The sequence below is a fragment of the Drosophila kikkawai genome, chromosome 3R (genome assembly GCF_030179895.1).
Source record: "Drosophila kikkawai strain 14028-0561.14 chromosome 3R, DkikHiC1v2, whole genome shotgun sequence".
Lineage (NCBI taxonomy): Eukaryota > Metazoa > Arthropoda > Insecta > Diptera > Drosophilidae > Drosophila > Drosophila kikkawai.
This window is the reverse complement of record NC_091731.1, coordinates 8,328,399-8,346,952: the sequence shown is the minus strand read 5'-3', so window position 1 is coordinate 8,346,952 and position 18,554 is coordinate 8,328,399. Positions and strand designations below refer to the sequence as shown.

The 18,554-nt window shown below is 39.9% G+C and overlaps 1 protein-coding gene across 2 annotated transcripts; it reads left to right on the top strand.

The window, feature by feature from the left end:
• The first annotated feature begins 1,893 nt into the window (after positions 1-1,893).
• CtsF (Cathepsin F) lies at positions 1,894-18,392 on the top strand. 2 transcript variants are annotated; one of them, XM_017180503.3, is made up of 6 exons: positions 1,894-2,176; positions 10,505-10,924; positions 14,789-14,919; positions 16,792-17,538; positions 17,605-17,786; positions 17,848-18,392. In XM_017180503.3, exons 1-6 carry the CDS (start codon positions 2,090-2,092, stop codon positions 18,111-18,113), a joined length of 1,833 nt encoding a protein of 610 aa, XP_017035992.1. In that variant the 5' UTR covers positions 1,894-2,089; the 3' UTR covers positions 18,114-18,392. The 2 variants fall into 2 exon arrangements, with proteins under 2 accessions (XP_017035992.1, XP_017035993.1); XM_017180504.3 differs by lacking the exon at positions 10,505-10,924 and having other exon boundaries at positions 1,896-2,176.
• Positions 18,393-18,554: the final 162 nt, after the last annotated feature.

Here is an 18,554-nt window from a genome sequence, read left to right as displayed (position 1 = left end):
ACTGTGCGTAATGTGAAGGGTATTTTTTTCCTTGACCTCTTTTATGAGCTGCATTTCACAGCACTATTTGTAAAAAATTTTACAACACTGCCTAAGAACACCTGACTAACACACGCAATTTAATTTCAATCATTTAAGTAAAAATAACGCTCTAAAGTTTATTTAATTGACAATTTCTATTAGGAGAATGTATAAAAATCAAGCGCAGGTTGAGATTTTCATCTTATTTATGGAAAAAATGATATTGCCAGAGGCAACACAAAGGCTGAATTGGGACGGGCAAAACAGCTGACAGCCGCATAAGTTTTTCAATACTTCTTATCGAACTTTTCCAGTACTACGCCGAAAACAGATGACTGAAATTTGAAATATTTCAAATTAACATTTTACGGCCAAGAATGCTTGTACCTTTAATTTTATGTAATGAACTAGTAACCCACTAACGTACTTAGGTTGGCCGCCAGTGCGGGCCAAAATCTTATTAGCCCCATATTGACAAAACTCAGGCAAAATAAACGCGTTTGTCTATACCGGCCAGCTGATATTCCTTGGGAACAAAAGGCACCAAGGGGAAATTTTACAAAAGGTTCCTAAATCATCAAGGGAAATTCGCTTATGTTAAAGGGAAATCCTCAAATAAAGAAAATTGCGGAAGCTTTGTTGCTTTGTTTTGACCCAAAGGTAAATTCCCTGAAACCCAGTAAAAATCAATAGTAAATTATTTTTTTAGCATTTATAAACTTTATTTTGTTCAAATTAGTGCCTTATTTACGAAATAAATTAAAAATAAAAAATCCCTCAGTGTTCCATTTCGACGCTAACTCACCGACGCTAATTTGACGGACATAAAATAATAAGCCTTCTCCATATTCCTTTTCCCACCGTTCCATTTCGACGCTTATACTGTCTTCCCACACAGCGCATCTGTGAGAGGAAAGGATGGGGTTTTTCGCAGATGCGAAACTCGTGTTCCCACAGAGCTGCGTCAAAGTGCATCTGCATCCGAACAGCTGATCCAAAACGTAAACAAAGGCTGTCGAATCGGCTTCTGCAAAACTGAAATGGAGCATTTACCAACTATTTTGGCTGTTGTACAACAGTAAAAGCACAGATTGCGTCAGATTTTATCAGCACTAACTTAAAATGAATTAGATGACGAGGAACTTGAGTTTCTCTAATGATTTTTCTCTAACAAAGAACAAATTCCCCGATGAGTGTGTGTGTATAGGTGGTATAGGCTTCCCAAATCTATAAAATAAAGTAGAGATAGGCGTTTTATATTATATATTAGCAATTGGGGACACTTTAGGGCAAGAATATACAAAAAAAAAAAAAAACTCCAACAACTATTTTGGGCATGCTTGCAGCTTTGGGGCCCCATTTTTAATTCCATATTTCATTTGTTCCTCGCCAAGTTTGTTTACATTTTCGTAGTGTTGGTCAAATTTTCACTGTTAAGAAGAAGAAATCAGAGTTGCACCGAACAACTATCGCCAAACAAACGGTCGTTCGATTACAATGCGCTTTGATGCCGGTCCATTTGAGAAAATTCGAAACGGCAAACCTTCTAAACCGTTTGTTCAACTGACGGTGGATGCGCTTTGACGGTGTGTGAGAACCCTTATTAAGCAGTCATATGAAGCAATTATGGAAAATTTTAAAATTTACAAAAAAAAGCGATGTTTTCAGCGATATATCGATGTTGAAAACATCGATGTACTCTATGTTTTTGGATCACGGCATCCCGTTGCTTACACCATCAGTTTAATAAGTAAAAACTTTAAATACAATTATTAATTCAGCTTATAAATATATTTAATTGATGTGTCGAAAATATCGATAGTCACGAACCAAAATCGATGTGTCTCCACCTCTAGCCCCATTGTGAAGTTTGCCATCTCCAACTCGCCAAAGACCAACAAACATTCGGGCGGCGTAATTCGTCAGCGCACCGAAAATTTTAAGAAAAAAGAAACAATCGAGTTTCACCTGTGCGCGACTTGTGCAAACGTCATTGCGAGCCGTTGAAAAGTCGGGGAACAGTACGTCGGCGGAGAAGAGCAGAGGAAACAGATAGTAACTGGCAAACATGAGGCTGTTCGCGGCAGCAACAGTTGCGCTTGTACTGCTTTTGGGGGGCCAAGCAGCTGGCGAGGAGCTGACGGAGGAGCGAGAGGTGAGTGCGCTGTTTTGTTTTGTTATGATTCAGCAACGACACTTTCGACATCTAACGCTTGTGCGGAAGCTAACGAAATCCCCTTGAAGTCACTAAAGCTTGATAGGAGGGATGTGCGGTTGGGATAACGGCTCACCATTAGGCGATAAATATGCAATTTTACAGTTAACTATCTCCTCACCCTGCTTGCCACACACACGAACACTCATGTACTTACACGGATGATTACACCCACAGCTACACCTTCCCATATCACCTATACTCACACACGTACGCCATATTGGCTGGCGGGCCATTGTTTGTTCTCGTTTTTAGTAGCTTTGATTAGGTTTATTGTGCCTGTCTCTGGAGCTGGCGATGGCGCCTTTGTTTATTCAGTTGCTTGCGTATCGCCGTGACCGAGGGAACCCATTGATGATATGATCCTCCTCGTACCCTAATGCTATTTTTGCAACTGTTTCTTATCTGCGTTTTTAATGGGTTCTCACTTGCTCGCCAGGCGGTTTACAGTTCCTTTGTGTGCGCTGAAATTGCGTTTCAATTTGCGACTTTCATGTGCTGCCTTTTCATAACACACCGGACCTGGAAATTTCAATTTGTCGTGAGAGAATTTTTCGCTGCTTCTGTCGCGGGTTGTTTAACCCTATAGAATCCCCTGCACTTGGACTTTAAATCAATTTTATTTAACCAGGTTGATACGGAGAAATAATGTAGCGATACAAAGAAATTCCTCGCCGAGGGTGGCTTCATCCCCTTCGTGGAAATACCACCCTCAATATTAACTTTAACTCCTCCTGATTCAAGCAATAATTCTTGGCAAAATCAGCAAAATTGCTTATAAAGTATTTCCAATTTGGGTTACTTTATGGCTCTTTTCTTTTAACCATATTACGATGGCCATAAATTTCGTAAAGATATTTTAATTGTCAGTTTGCATTTGAATTTATTATTTTTAGGTCAGGTTTTGTTCAAGTGCTGATTTTTAGGAAATTGCCTTACGAATTCATCTGTAAAACTTATTGTTCTTATATGGCAGTCTTAAGTGATTCTTTACTATATTATACTGTTGCTCACAGCTTATTTCGTGCAGACGTAAACATGAAATTCTAACTTGTATAGCTGACGAACTATACGAGATATGAAAAAATTTGAATGCAGTTATGAAAGGTAGGATTTAAATCATTTTATTAATTTTTGATTCCCCAAGATAAAAAACTATAAATATTTGTTATTTTCATGCCACAGCTTATTTCGAGCAAGGACGTCTTAAATATTTATGTTTTTTTAAACTTATATACTGTTGACGGGTATAAAGAGTATATGCATATGGGCAGATTAAAATTAAGTTTTCTGACAGCTTTTGTTATCTTTCTTCATTGTAATCTGTTTCCTATTCGTTTAAATATATCTTGCCATATGGAATTTATCATAGATAATTACTTATTTAATTTACTTATATAACAGATGAAAAGAGATTTATCATTTATATATACTAATTCAACGAAATCTCCACGATAAATATGACAAAATCGGTCAGCGAAGAGGAGGGCCAATAATTGATGATATCAACATAAATAAATAATTCCGAGAAATCGTCGCTAATTTATGAGCACACACTACGGCGAGAACCTGAACACAGATTCCAAATTGTGATTAACTGTTCAATAATTCAGAAGGGGAACAGATTTCAATTTAAATAAATTAAACTTTCTGTTTGTGATGCTCCTCTAGTACCCTGTCACCCCTTGGACCGACCACCGAAACCCCTGCATGCCACAAAGTAATGTGCCAGATTAATGACTGAAGAGCACCGCCTGCTGCCCCCCGTTACTCCCATTAAGAGAACTCGGCTAGCCTTTGGGCTGATGCCATTTGGAGCAGCGTCATCAATATCAATTAAATTGCCAGCAGAGGCGGCAGAAGGGCAAAAACGAAACAAGAAAAAAATCGCACCGTATTCATCATACTCCCGCAAACAAAAATATTTGTATATGCAAATAATTAAATATTACGTAAAAAGGGTTCAACGAGTTGAAGCCACAGCCACAGCCGCGTTTCTGTGTGAGGGGGCTAAAGTGCAGGGCATTTTGAATTATTTACCGACTCGCATTCCAAATGTTGAATTTTAATTTGACGCATGCCGCGTGCCATCGAAATGAAAATAACTTTAAATAAATCGAGCTAAAATGAAAACTTTGCACGCTTTGTATGAAGGATACCCAAAGATTAGCCACCGAAGAGAATACTACTTACTACTACATAGTTACTTAAGGTGATCCCAAAAAGTCTTCAGAGATACTAAATATTGAAAAGGGGCGTTGAATGAGCAACATACTTAAGAACTTTATCTTTAATTTCTATAATATTTACTATTTACTTTACTTTTTTAAAACCGTACAACTTAATGAGTAAACCATGAGTGTTAAATATTTGCTGGAATATATGTATATAGCACACAAAATTATTTCAATTGAGAGTTGCACAAAAAGGGGAAAAGCAACGTCGAAACACACATAAAGACTAGGAAGAACACATGGGAAAAAAATTTGCATAAATGAATATTATTGCGGAACTATGTATGTGCGCGGATATAGCCACACACCCTCGAATAAATTCTCGAAAATATTTATGTGTACATACTTAGCAGTATAATATTCGTATTCATTCAGTCAAGTCGGCGGCTAGATTGGCAGAAAACTTGCTGCCAGATTATGGCCACTATTGTCCCACAAGTATCTGTCAGCGCGATGGCTGTAGTAGAGTGGTTTGAGGGGTTTTTGCTGTCATTTAGGAAATCAAATCGGATGATTCACAACTCACATAAACAAAAGGAGAGAAAAAACAAGGGGAGAGGGTTGGCACAAATGTGAATCTGTCGATGTCTCCGCAAGCCAATAGCGTGGGGCTGTCTCAAACGAAATCTCCTTTCTCGTATTTAGCTTTTGACTTTATGCAAATCAGCCACTGAATTTGCTGAGTCTGCCAGCCCATCGATCCATTCATTTGTCTGCCGCGTCCTTTGTATAATTTTGAGCATGATTTGCCGTCTATTAGAAATGCCAAAGGAAATTACGCCATTGAACCCACTAAATAGTTTGGCCAGCCCAAGACAACGAGATCCAATCACTCCCACTCCCACTTCACGCCCCCAATCTGAGTTCAAATCCCGATCCCAATACCCCTATTCGACGACGAAGAAGGCGCAAATTAGCACCCAGGGGAGCTGTGAAGGCAAAGTTTATAATGAGCTTGGCCAAATGGGTGGCCAATCTGAGGATAGATGCGACGTGAGGGACGTGTGTGTCGTTGCTATTGTCTGATTGGAAATTTAAGCAGGCAGGCCTAGTGCTGTCATGTTAGCTACTTATGTCCATGTATTAGTAAAAACCATATAAAATAACAACTATTCTGTTGAAATTATCTAAAAATGTTTTCTATTTTGTGGAAATTGAGTCACCTTTTATAGCTTTCGTTTCATAATTTAATAAATTTTTATATTATAAATAATTTAGTACATATATATTGTTAAATAATTCATTAATTATTAAAAATAATACACGGTCAAGCACATGTGACACATTGCTGAAAATCGATGAAAATTACACATTATCATAATATTTTGGAGTCCCAAATTTCGTTGACAAATGTCCTTACCCTTTGACGAAATAATTATTCAACAAGTTTAAGATCTCAACACTCGGTTAAAGTCGTTAAATATGAGCTTGCCTAAGTTTTTAGCTAATGTAGTCAGCTTAGAGTCCGCATCCAAATCCCACTGAAAATCTATGTATGTGTTCTGCTAAAGAAACAGCTAGTAAAGTGCTATGGGTCAGGGTACAAACGGAGTGATAAGAAATATTCTATAAGAAATGATGTAGAATTTAATTGATAATATGCCTAGACGCACTAAAATCATTATTAAAGCTAAGGGAATTTGGACCAAAGTAAAAAAAAAAAAAAATTGAAATTAAGGCGATTATTAAATTGTGCTCGCCTTTTGAAGATTTGATCCACATTATTTAAAACACGCCTGCAAAATTAAAGAAAAGTTCTTGTCCGAAAAGAAACAGGCTTTTTAGTATTAATATCTAATGTAATACTTTTTTTTACATATTTTGTTTAGAAGTTTGTTTTTAAAAACTTTAAGAGTTCTATGCATAATCCCAGTACTTGTGGAAACGTATTTTTGATATTATCTCATTTCACTGTGTAATTTACTCGTTTCCAATATTACATAATATTTCCACATAAAACTTGTTTTCCTTTTTTTTTTTTTTTTTTTTTTTTTTTTTTTTTTTCTTGTGAATATTTATGTTAATTCCGGTTATATTTAAAAGGCCAAATTTTCATCAATTCTTTATTTTATAATAAAAATGTTCGCAAAATGTTTACATGCTATATTTCGTTTGATTTAAAACATATTTCTGCTAATTTTGTTCACCTCTCTTTTTTTTTAAAAACTTCTGCCAACACTGAGCAATTGTGCGGGTGTGAGGCAACTCGGATTGCGATGGTTAATGCATAAGCTTAAAACTATGAGTAGTCTGGTTGGGGGTCGAAGGTTAGGGGACTATCTATTGACTGCGTGGGTTGGAACTTCATGCCAGCATCACGTCGAGTTTGCTGACACGCAGGGGCGAGAGCTGCAGGTGTATTGATAGCAGATACCACTGAACAAATCTAATATCATTCCAAAGGTTCTTGCAAGAATCGTGGTCGGAATTTAAAATTTAAGCGTCGATTATTAGTTAGTGCAAGTTGTGGAGTTTTGCTTATATTGCAAACGATTGAAGCCGCAGACATATTTTGAAACATGGCGGTTATCGGGGCAGACCAATGGAATTTAAACCACAAGGAATAGATAAATTGAAGAAGAACCTTTTGTAACATTTGGAAGTCACAAATCAATCGATTTATTTTTAATTTTTTGTACACAGAACTTTAAAAAACACACATATGCAAATATGATATTGTTCACTCTTTATTGGTGTTACATATCTGACGATGAATAAATGAAAACAAAATACCACAACAAAAGTTTGTAAAGCATCACAAAACAAAGTAAATATTAGAAAAAATGGTTATATTGTTACAAACAAAAATACGAAAAACTTTAGCTAGGTGGAATCGGGATTGTCTGTTATTGTTTTATTGTATTTTCGTTTTTTACATCCTCAATTTTACGTCATAGTCTAAACTAGAAAAGGGGTGATAAGTGTTATACTTTAGTAAATGTCTTTTAATATGTGCTAACCCAGAAAGCGTCTTCAAATGAGATTCAGTTGGCACAGCAGGCGTCTGTGGAAAGCCCCCTGCCAAGGTTAATGTCTTTATTAACACAAAAACACGCGCAAAACGTGCGCATCTTAAAGCTCAAAAGTACGGCGACTTGACATTGGAGACAAGTGTGTTACACAACACTGAGAGCGACTTAAACTTAGATTCGGATCCAAGAAACTATATCCGAACGGTTTTCAACAATACCGGTTTGCGGATTTTAGGGTGGGGACGGGATCATCGACGGTTTCACCGAGAGCAGGTCGTGCGTAAGTGGATTTCAAAATGCTAATGGGCTGCGTGGAAAAATTAAGTTGCCAATGACAAAATCGGGCCGCAGCGCCGCTGTGGCTGTCGTTGCATTTATTTGTACGCCTAGCGAGCCAATCACTTTAATTAAACTTTAATTAAAAACAACACAAGCCAAATTGGCAATTTGCAGCGACTGCACTGCTACTGCGACGTCACGCTTGCTCGTTGATGTTTCCGATGAACCAATTAAAATTTTTTAACACTGCTTAATGCGCAACACGCGACTCTTTTCAAAAGCGCTCTGCTTTTAATATTTCCCCAACTGTTTACACTGGCAAATTTTGTGTTTACCCAAGAGTTCAGTAAGCCACGGACTGCAACACGAGGGCTTATGGTGTTGCAGTGTTGTGTTTACGCTGATCAGAGTATTACGTGATTGATAGGAAGTGTGCCGGCAAATACACTTACTTAAATACACACATTAAGAGTTTGGTCCAATTTAATTAATGCTCCCTTGGTCCACTGAAACTAATCCTATTATGTGATTACCGCAACCAAGACAATTTTCAATTAAGAACTTTGAATGTTATATGATGCCTTCTAACGGTGGTAAGCTCCTCCATCTTGGTTAATACCGGAAAATGCCGAAAGGCAGTGTCGGTTACTAATAACCTCTCCAATGCGCTCAGTGCAAGCAAGTGTATTAAGAGATGGCAACAGGCTTACGAACAACTGAGTATTGCATAAATTGGATGCTCTTTTGCCAAGGAGTTGCCAGGACAACCACTGGAATGGCGGAGCAGAACAACTTGCCAGGCAGGGATGATGGGGGACGCGAAGAACTTAAAAACCCATCATCGTGTTTTGGTATGGCTTGCGATGTTGTTTAAAATGCCATAAAGTTTAATTGAAAAACAAGCCCCGGCTGCTCCGAGTTCTGGTGCCTCCTCCAATCTCCTAGACTCCTCGCCAAACCACCCACTCAACATAATCAGCTTGAGCATCAACGTCCCCTGCAGTGACGCAACCGCTGTCAAAAGTTTTTATGCATTTTTCGGCTTTTTGTCACGACGTCAGCGGCAATGAGGATGAACGACCAAAACGTCAACAAGACGCTAAGTATTCCATTCCGTCAAGGCCCGCCATTCTCCCCGTTTTCCCCGCCTACTCTGGCAGCCATCTGCTGTCTGCTGTTGCTGTCAACTGCAATGCATCAGCGGCAATACCAGTAATACACTCGAAAAAGATAACCCACTTCTGCTCGGATCAAATGGAACTTAAAATTCAAAAATCAATTATAAAGCAAATTAAGTCTATGAAGTGGAATTAAACCTGATTAAATGAGATTTTTAAAACACTAAAAAATGTATATAAAAATAACCTATATTTTTTGCTAAAAAATTAATGTTAATGTCTAATCTATTTTATAGGTTTAAATCTTTTAGCATCTAAGTTCTGTTTTTTTATAAAACAATATAAGCATTCGGACTTTAGCACTAGGGAACAATACTCCTACCAAAGTTAATAAAACAATATGCCCAAGCTCATTTGAAACCAAAGAATCGTATGACGTTCCGCATGTTATTATTATATTGTCTTTGCTTTTACCCGTTGAGCACCAAGTATAACAGCACTTGTTTGCAGTGTATCGCCAGAAGCAGCGCTGGATGCAACCAGAGCTAGCTTTGGCTGTCTTTTTGTGATTTCAATTTTTTAAATTATTCAGCCAAATCTGTCTGTGGTCATCTGTCGATTCATCGCTCCGTTCGACCCAACTGACTGCCTGCCCGACTGTCATCGGTTTTTTGCTAGTGTCTGGGTCTGGAGTGTCATCATTTATCGATGGATTTGGCTGCAATGCTCCACACTCGTAAACCGGTTTGCATCGTGTCGCTTCAGTTTCGTTACGGCGGTTAATTAGTTTTTGCGGCCTGGAAAAGCCCAGCGATACGTTGGCCAGTGATTGACTTGGTTGGTCATGTGATGTCCCGTTCCGCTGCCACAGTTTCACCGCAATCACAGTTGCAATTATGCCGGGGTCATTAGGCTTAAGGCGGGGTCAGCTGGTGGCAGGTGACTGCAGGGTCACAGGGTGGCAGGATGGCAGGGTTTGGCCTTTGAGGGATATAATGCCCAGGCAATGCAGTGCGGTGCATTCATTTATAATTAACCCCAAATCCCCTCTACCGTTATGCTTTTCTGAAGCAAATCATGGGGATTTGCTTCCATGGTTTTACACCCCCACCCCCCCATTATGGGGCACTTAATTACACATCAAGTAAACAAGGGACTATGCTTGAATTGAAAAATACAAAATATTTGTTATAAATTGTTTAAGCATTTAATGTTGAATATTAATCCGTGGGTTTGAGTCCTGACACATTTAACCATGGCCTTCATACTTAGTTTTAATTAAATTACTCATTTAGTTATGATGGATTTATTTATTTTCGTGCTTTAATTACCGAAAGCTTAATATAAAAATCTGACCTAGAATCCTTTGAGTGATTAACCATATTGGTCAACTGGCTTAATATAATATATTGTAGGTCGCTGTACATCGCACAATCACCACCACAAGGACTTGCTTGGCCCACTGAAACACATCGCACATTGCCATTTCAATATGCTTTAACCATTACCCTCTATCCATGATCACCACAATTCAGACCAAAAAATCTATGTGTGTATCCTTATATGTGTTTTGCTTTCTGTTTTGTCTTTCCCACAATACACGAATCCCCAAACACCAAACAAACCCTTCAACATAAAAAAACTCCCCGAATCCCCGATAAATAGAGCTTGGAGACGGCTGAGACAACTACGGAGCAGCAGGCGGTGAGCGAGCCACCGATCAAGCTGGTCCATGTCCTCAATCCTGGAGAGCGAGAGTATCTGTCGCCCAATCTGATTGGGGTTCAGAACATCGCCATGACCTTCCTGCCCCTCTCGATGAACTTTGTAAATATTATTGACGCCTTTCGGGAGATCACCAGCGGCGTGCGCTACGAAATCCTGCTTAATGCAGAGAACACGAAAGTGAAGCCACCCGCGGAAGCGGACACCATCTGCCGGCTGGTCATTCTGGAGAAGCCCTGGTTGCGCACCCAATGGGGTGACAAGCACCGTGAGCTGGTCACTTCCAACTGCACTGATTCAGCGGAGAATTCGGTTGGTGGAGAACCGGAGGATAAGGCACGGCTGCTCAACGAGAAATACGTGAGTAACAGCATTTTCAATGGCGGTCAACGAAACGAGCTGACCGATGCGGAAATGGCTAATCTAGAATCCCAGATTCTGACTAACCTGGGCCCCATGAAACGGAAGGTCAGCCTGACTAAATCCGCTCCTGCTGCTCCTTCTGCTGCTGCTGGGGCTTCTCCTTCCGCTGATTCCGACGCTCCTATATCAACGTCCATAACAGTCACCAAATGGACTCCGCCAGCACCTGAATCGACTAATGAGGCCACCACGGTATTAAGCATTGATGAGGCGGAAAAAAATGAGGAGAAGGCAAAGGCCGAGCAAAGGTCCGAAGAAGAGGAGGGTGTTACCTCCACTACAATTGCCACAGAGCTCAACGATAATGAGAAGCGGTGGCTCGATGATTTCCTATCGGTGGGTGCGTATAATTTCGAAAAGAACCATCAGGGGCCGAAGGAGAAGCTGCAGCGGGAGGTGGAGGAGGAGGCGGAGGAGCAGCGGCGGCAGGAGGAGACCACTCCGGAGGAAAATGACCCAGAGGTGGAGGCTACTACTACTACTACACCAACAGCATCGTCATGAATATCGTTATTATCATCCTCATCACACACACACATACCAACACCCTCACCAACCCTTATCCACCGTTGAGTCTGTCTTACACACACATAAATACTCTTTATACATACTCTCCTAAATGCGAACAATAAAAAAGGAAAATGTTATTTAATTGAATTTATTTAAGCTTGCCTTTTCACCTGCTGCTGATGATGACGACGATAAGGGGTGGCTGAAGGGGCAGATAGGGCTGGGGGATTCCTCGTTATGGCGCCCCGTCAAACACTTATTTCACCTTAATAATCAAATGAGTTTCCGCTCTCAAATTACGGCCGCAATCTGTTTAACCCGGCCGTATCTTAGGCCGAGCACGGACCCACCCGAGGAGGGGCCATCTGCACCTGTCTATACGTCTTGAGGGGCTGCCTTCCCCTAGCGTTAAGTGTATGTGTGAGAGGTTAAGTGGGTGGGTGTGGTGAGGTGTGGATTCCCCTACTGCTACTACCCTGCGTGGTGTCGACAGAGCAGAGCGGCAGCAGCACACAAAGTGCGAACGAAGTGTTCTCATTATCCTTGTGCTCTACTTTTTACAGCGGTTGACTCTGGTGGGTTGACTCACACACAGTGGGTCCAAACTGATTTGTCATTGGGGGGACTGGGCACTTTCCACTTGAGTTGCTCCACAGAACGTAAGGGGTTAAATAAATAAATAATAAAGTACAGAATCTACAACTTTAATGGCTTGGCTGGGAGACTACTTAAGAGATTTGTGTTTTAGTATGCAAGTCGCACAAGCTATTTAAATTAGTTTATAGTTTATAATGAATTGAAACTTCTGCCATTTATCATAAAAGGCGGCTTCAGAAGGTTTTACTGGAATCGTGTTATACTTGAATTGCTATTGAAAACCATGTTAAACTCGCAGTTATTGGTCCAAGAAAAAGTAAACCCCAAGCGAATCGTTACAGCAAATCGGGTTTCTAGACACCTATGTATAATTCATTCCAACGAGAAAGAATAACAGCGTGCTGTTAGGCACCAAATTAACTTTGCCATTTTTCGAGGCGACAGGGACTGGGAGTTCGAGTCCGTATAAGCGTTAGCCCCCACATTGACGCTTGTATCTTTTCAGCATAGAGTTTATCTGTCCGAGAAAGTTTAAAAGTTAGGCAAAAAACCGGTCAGGAGAAAAGTAATAGTAATATTATATTATCAGGAATTCACTATGATAACCATTTTCTTATGCGAACTACTGTTCTCATACCCTTTCTTCGCAGAAAATGTTTAAACACGTTTTAGTTCAATTCCAAAGCTCATATGCTTCGAACAGATAATGAAAAATATAATTCTGTAACTCATTACGGTAAAAGCTCTTCAATTCGCAATCTGTTCAGCACCTATTGAACTATGTGAAATCTCTATCCTAACGATTCCAATACACATGATTCTCCTAATGAGCTTTTCGAAAAATCATCGCAGAAATCGCAGAATAAATTAATTAAGTTCTTTGAAAATGAGAGCCATTCAGATGCACTGCTGATTTACGAAAACTGTCAGCATTCAACGAGCTCGCGTTCAGCACTTAACTGTCAATATATCCGAATGGATTTCACGGACCATTGCGCACCACACACACACACCTCACACCCATTAAGCCCGACCACCTTGGCTTCAGTACCACTGTGCCCCTAGGGTCGTTGAAACATCATTTACGTTATAATTCTTATTGAAATACACATTTGAATTAACAGCTCTCGGTTGGGTATTGTGGGATTGGATGGATGCAGGGTGGAGCCAGGACACGGAAAATGGAAGTCGGGGGAGGCAGCTGGCTTAATGAATTCATGTTTGGACACAGGCTGCACACACATCGAAAAGGATGGCCTGGGAATCGCATCGGAGCACGGCTCGCTTGCTCTTTCCTTTTTTTCGGTTTTTTGTTCCTGTACTTTTAATTATACACACGTCGTAACCATTACATTTCATTCGGTATTGTTGTCGCAGCTAGATGACCTGCACTCAAACAGATTTTTGACCGCGGCATTTTCTGATGGACTAAGCCTCGCTTTCCAAATAAAATATAGTAAATATATATACCTTTTATTTATTTTTTGTTTAATTAATTGGTTGATGTATATATATGTATGTATGTAAAACAGGATCATTTGCAGATCGTGAAATATATTCTTGTTTTTTGAAGACAGAATTGGAATAAATACACGTTTCTTGTCCTTTAATGCAAAGATCGATTTTAAATCGATTTATATCGATATTTCTCCTAATGTAGTTTCTGGTATTGCTTCAGTTGGACTGTTTTAAGGGTTCGTTTCTCTCTTTAAGTTACAACTTCTGTTGTTCACTTTTTAAATAAAAACCTTAAAGTAAATCTAAATTAATATAAAAATAGGGAATATATGTAAAGTAATGAATCGCAACAGCAAATTGTGTCCGTTATAGGTTAAATTCTACATATTCCGAAATTGCCACATTCTGGGGACATTTTATTAAAATTGATTTGCTTCCTTTGTGGGCCATAAAATATTTTGAGTGTGACTCCACCTGCAGTCCGCATTCGCAACCACTCTGCTGTCAGACTTGCGACATCGTCAGCCTGCGCAGACATTTGACATTCCGGGTCCCAGTGGCGGCATGTCCGGATGCGGCTCCAAAGAAACCAAGTTCCACCAATGGCATCAACATATCGCCCATCATCGATGCCAGCCGGCAAACGAATTTCAAGACAGAATGTTTGGTTTAATTGGTTTTGTGTTGTTGAATGGGTCGCATGTGACTGCCGGTGCTATTGTTGGCCTATTCCTATGTCACAACTGCCAGGAGGCTGCCTTGTGGGGCTTTATGTTTCCTTACCGCAACTCTTCGATCCACCTTTCCTCTGGCGTTCTGGTATGTGTCGTTCCGTCAATTTTGGTAATGTAAATTCAGACCTGTCCTTGTTTCATTTGCATGTGAATTCGGCTGAAATTTATGTGTGACTTTCGCAGCATCCGCTCATGTCACTACTCTTTCTGGTGACATCTGGGGTGTCTGTCTGTTTGTAATGGATGAGTATAATCGTGTTGCATAATTATAACAATATTCGAGAAGTCTTCGATGGAAGACAAAGCCGGATTTTCCTAAAATTAATTGCTCATGGCAAGGTAAACAGCAGAGCAAAAGAGTTCTACTGAAACGAGAAACCTTTTTAAGCTATTAGACAATTAAAAAAATTTGTCATATAGGGGATTTGTATCCGACAAGCACTCAGGGAAATGAGCATTTTTTTTTAAGATTAGAAAATATATTCTCTTTCACTTCTTGCAGGTCCTTCGTAGCCGCCGCAGTTTTAATGACATACCCGTGGGTGAAGCTAAGCCTTACGATGAAGAGTCGGCAAAGGCGCAACTACAGGGCTCCCTGGACAAACTGACTGAAGGCGAGGGTCCCCACTACAAGTAAGACAAACATTTTATTTTTTGTCGCACATTTTAAATAATTTAGGTTTCAACAAGAAATGAAGCTAACTTCGGCACTCTGAATGTTATACACCCTTGCAGTCTGCTATTGGATCATTGTTAATCGATTTCAATTCTAAACAAAACAAGAAAGGAAGCTAACTTCGGCACGCCGAAGTTTGTATACCCTTGCAGATTGGTTTTCATATTTATATTATAAATTATAATGCCGAAAACAGACACTAAACAGAGTTTCATTACATTTTACCTATACTTATTATGTTTACAGTTTGACAGTTACAGTTTTACATTCCCAGCTTTACATTTTCTCTACATTTACCGATCGTTTATATGACAGCTGTATGATATAGTTGTCCGATTTTCATAAAATTTTTTACCAAAATTCTGGAATAATATAAAATATATACCAAAAATGATGCAAAAATTTTGAAAAACAGCCAAGTTATAAAAAATGTATCGAACATTTGTATGGCAGCTATATGATATAGTCGTCCGATCCGGCCCGTTCCGACATATAGCATATAGCATATAGAAGACTATATGCAAGGTTTCATTCAGATAGCTTTAAAACTGAGGGACTAGTTTGCGTAGAAACGGACAGACGGACGGACGGACGGACGGACAGACGGACATGGCTAGATCGACTCGGCTGTTGATGCTGATCAAGAATATATATACTTTATAGGGTCGGAAAGCTCTCCTTCACTGCGTTGCAAACTTCTGACTGAAATTATAATACCCTGCAAGGCTATAAAACTAAAATGAGATGTATAAAAACTCAAGTGGTTTTTGAGATTAATTTTCATTCAATTTGTAGTAGATTTCCACGGTACATAAAAGAAAGCGGCAAAATATTACCGCCATAGGTAATCGAGTTTCTTTAGCATTTATTTTCGAGTCGTTGCATCTTTTGAGTAATGTTAGAAAGGCAAAGTGAAAGCGTAATACTTTTGGTTTAAAAGCTGTTATCAAAACATAACATGTCCTTTTGTTGAGATGTTTTTCATTAAAATAATAGTCCTTGAGTAGTAATTTTAAACGGAAACAATTTTTTTAACTTAAGGGGGGACATCTGAGTAACTTTTTTTAAAAATCGAAAATTTTTTTTTTGCTTAAAAAATACTTTAGGGTCTTCAAAATAACATATCAAAAGATAGAGTCCTAAAAAAGTTTCTAAGTGTCGAAATTTTCTATTCTGCGGCGATGCCTCACATGTAATCATATACGATTTTAAAACTTTAAACGCGTTTTTCTCAAAAACACTTTTTTGAGTTGGCCGAAAACATAACTCGAGCAAATCTTAACCGATCGATCTGAAATTTTGACAGTATATTTAGGTAGGCTATCGACACACGTAGGATTTTTTTTTTTTTTTGCTTACTTTTTTTTATCAACAATTTTGTGACGTTTTTTTTTTCATGAAAATTTAATATTTTTTTTAACCACTCACCAATTTGCAAAAAAATCAAAATATCGAAAAAATCCTACGTACGTCGATAGCGGTTGAGATATAGAAACTAACAAAATTTGATTTTTTGTTCTAAATCAAAAATTAAGGACATTAGGGTTTCGGCCATGAACCCCCTTTAAAAAAAAGGGCCAACGAAGAAATGCTGCACAGCCGCCATTTTGTTTTCGATTTATTCAAAAAAAATATATTTTGTACTTCACATATAACATTATAAAACCTACTTTAAAATTTTTCGATTGGGATTTTTCATTTGGCCAAAAAAAATTGCAGAAGAACGGCTTTTTTTCAGTTTTTTTCAGTTACTCAGATGTCCCCCCTTAAAACCAAACCTATTTTTATTTTGAAATTTGTCGTACCTTTGTATGTACAATATATTCCAGAATCGTGAAAGTTTACTCAGCCTCACGTCAGGTGGTGTCGGGCACCTTGACTCGCATTGACGCGGACCTAATCGACGGTTCTGGAGCTCAGCACCGGTGCATCGTGGAGATCTGGTCGCAAGTATGGACAAAAACCCCCACCCACGAAATCACTTTCAAGTGCCGAAACCAGCCCGTGGTCCAGGCCCGTCACAGTCGATCCGTGGAGTGGGCCGAGAAGAAAACTCACAAGAAGCACAGCCACCGGGCGTTGGACAAGGTGGAGCACCTGTTCCACAAGTTCCAGGTGCGATTCGGCCGGCGCTACGTGAGCACTGCCGAGCGCCAGATGCGACTGCGTATCTTCCGCCAGAATCTGAAGACAATTGAGGAACTAAACGCCAACGAAATGGGCAGTGCTAAGTACGGCATCACCGAGTTTGCGGACATGACTAGCTCGGAGTACAAGGAGCGCACGGGATTGTGGCAGCGGGATGAGGCGAAAGCCACTGGCGGAGCGCAGGCTACAGTGCCTTCCTACTCCGGCGAACTGCCCAAAGAGTTCGATTGGCGCCAAAAGAACGCCGTCACCCAGGTCAAGAACCAAGGATCCTGCGGTTCTTGCTGGGCCTTTAGTGTAACGGGCAACATCGAGGGCCTTTACGCCCTAAAATACGGCGAGCTGAAGGAATTCTCAGAGCAGGAGCTCCTCGACTGTGATACCACCGATAGTGCCTGCAACGGTGGTCTTATGGATAATGCCTACAAGTAAGTAGAGCACAGCTAGGATCTCCCTCCCAGTTTCAAATACATGTATCGATTTTCCGCCCTCAGAGCCATTAAGGATATCGGCGGACTGGAGTACGAGGCCGAGTATCCCTACAAGGCCAAAAAGAATCAGTGCCACTTCAACAAGACCCTGTCCCATGTTCAGGTCTCTGGCTTTGTGGACTTGCCCGCGGGCAACGAAACCGCCATGCAGGAATGGCTGGTGACCAACGGACCCATTTCGATTGGTAAGTGGATTCAAGTGGACTCACCTTCTAGAAACTTAGGATCATTATTTTCCCTGCACAGGTCTCAACGCCAATGCAATGCAGTTCTATCGCGGCGGTGTCTCTCACCCCTGGAAAGCCCTCTGCTCTAAGAAAAACCTGGACCACGGTGTGCTGATTGTCGGCTACGGCGTCTCCGACTATCCCAACTTCCACAAGACCCTGCCCTACTGGATCATCAAGAACTCCTGGGGTCCGCGCTGGGGAGAGCAGGGATATTATCGCGTCTATCGCGGCGACAACACCTGCGGCGTCGCCGAGATGGCCACATCGGCTGTGCTTGCCTAGACTTGATTTGCCACCATCTTATATATATATATATACACACTTGCGACTATATCTAGGTTAATGTTTGAGTAACAAGTAACTTTGTGTACAATCTCCCTTCCAAGGTTCTCCAAACGACGCAACGAGGAAATCGTTAAGTTCTACAGATTCGCATAAACAGTATAATCATTTTGGCCATCTGTAATCTCACACAATAAATCTGCATCCCTCATACTCCGCTAATAAATTTAATGAAAATAAATTGTACAAGAATTAAATAATAACTGATTCGTACATATATCGGATGTGTGTTTTTGTCGTTGACCACAAGGTCATGAATCAGGGGACAGAAACTGATTTCACTGCACAACTTACTGTATTTAAATATTTTCCAAGTCAAAAATTTTAAATTATTTAAATTTCTAAGTATTTTACAGTAGTATCATCTACAAAATTTAAAAC

What these genes read in the sequence shown, in the direction of transcription:
- CtsF (XM_017180503.3), top strand. Translation starts at nt 2,090, where the DNA reads ATGAGGCTGTTCGCGGCAGCAACAGTTGCGCTTGTACTGCTTTTGGGG. An exon ending in GGCTGCTCAACGAGAAATAC is followed by an intron (nt 10,925 to 14,788) that starts GTGAGTAACAGC and finishes CACTTCTTGCAG; the next exon opens with GTCCTTCGTAGCCGCCGCAG. An exon ending in CAACGGACCCATTTCGATTG is followed by an intron (nt 17,787 to 17,847) that starts GTAAGTGGATTC and finishes TTCCCTGCACAG; the next exon opens with GTCTCAACGCCAATGCAATG.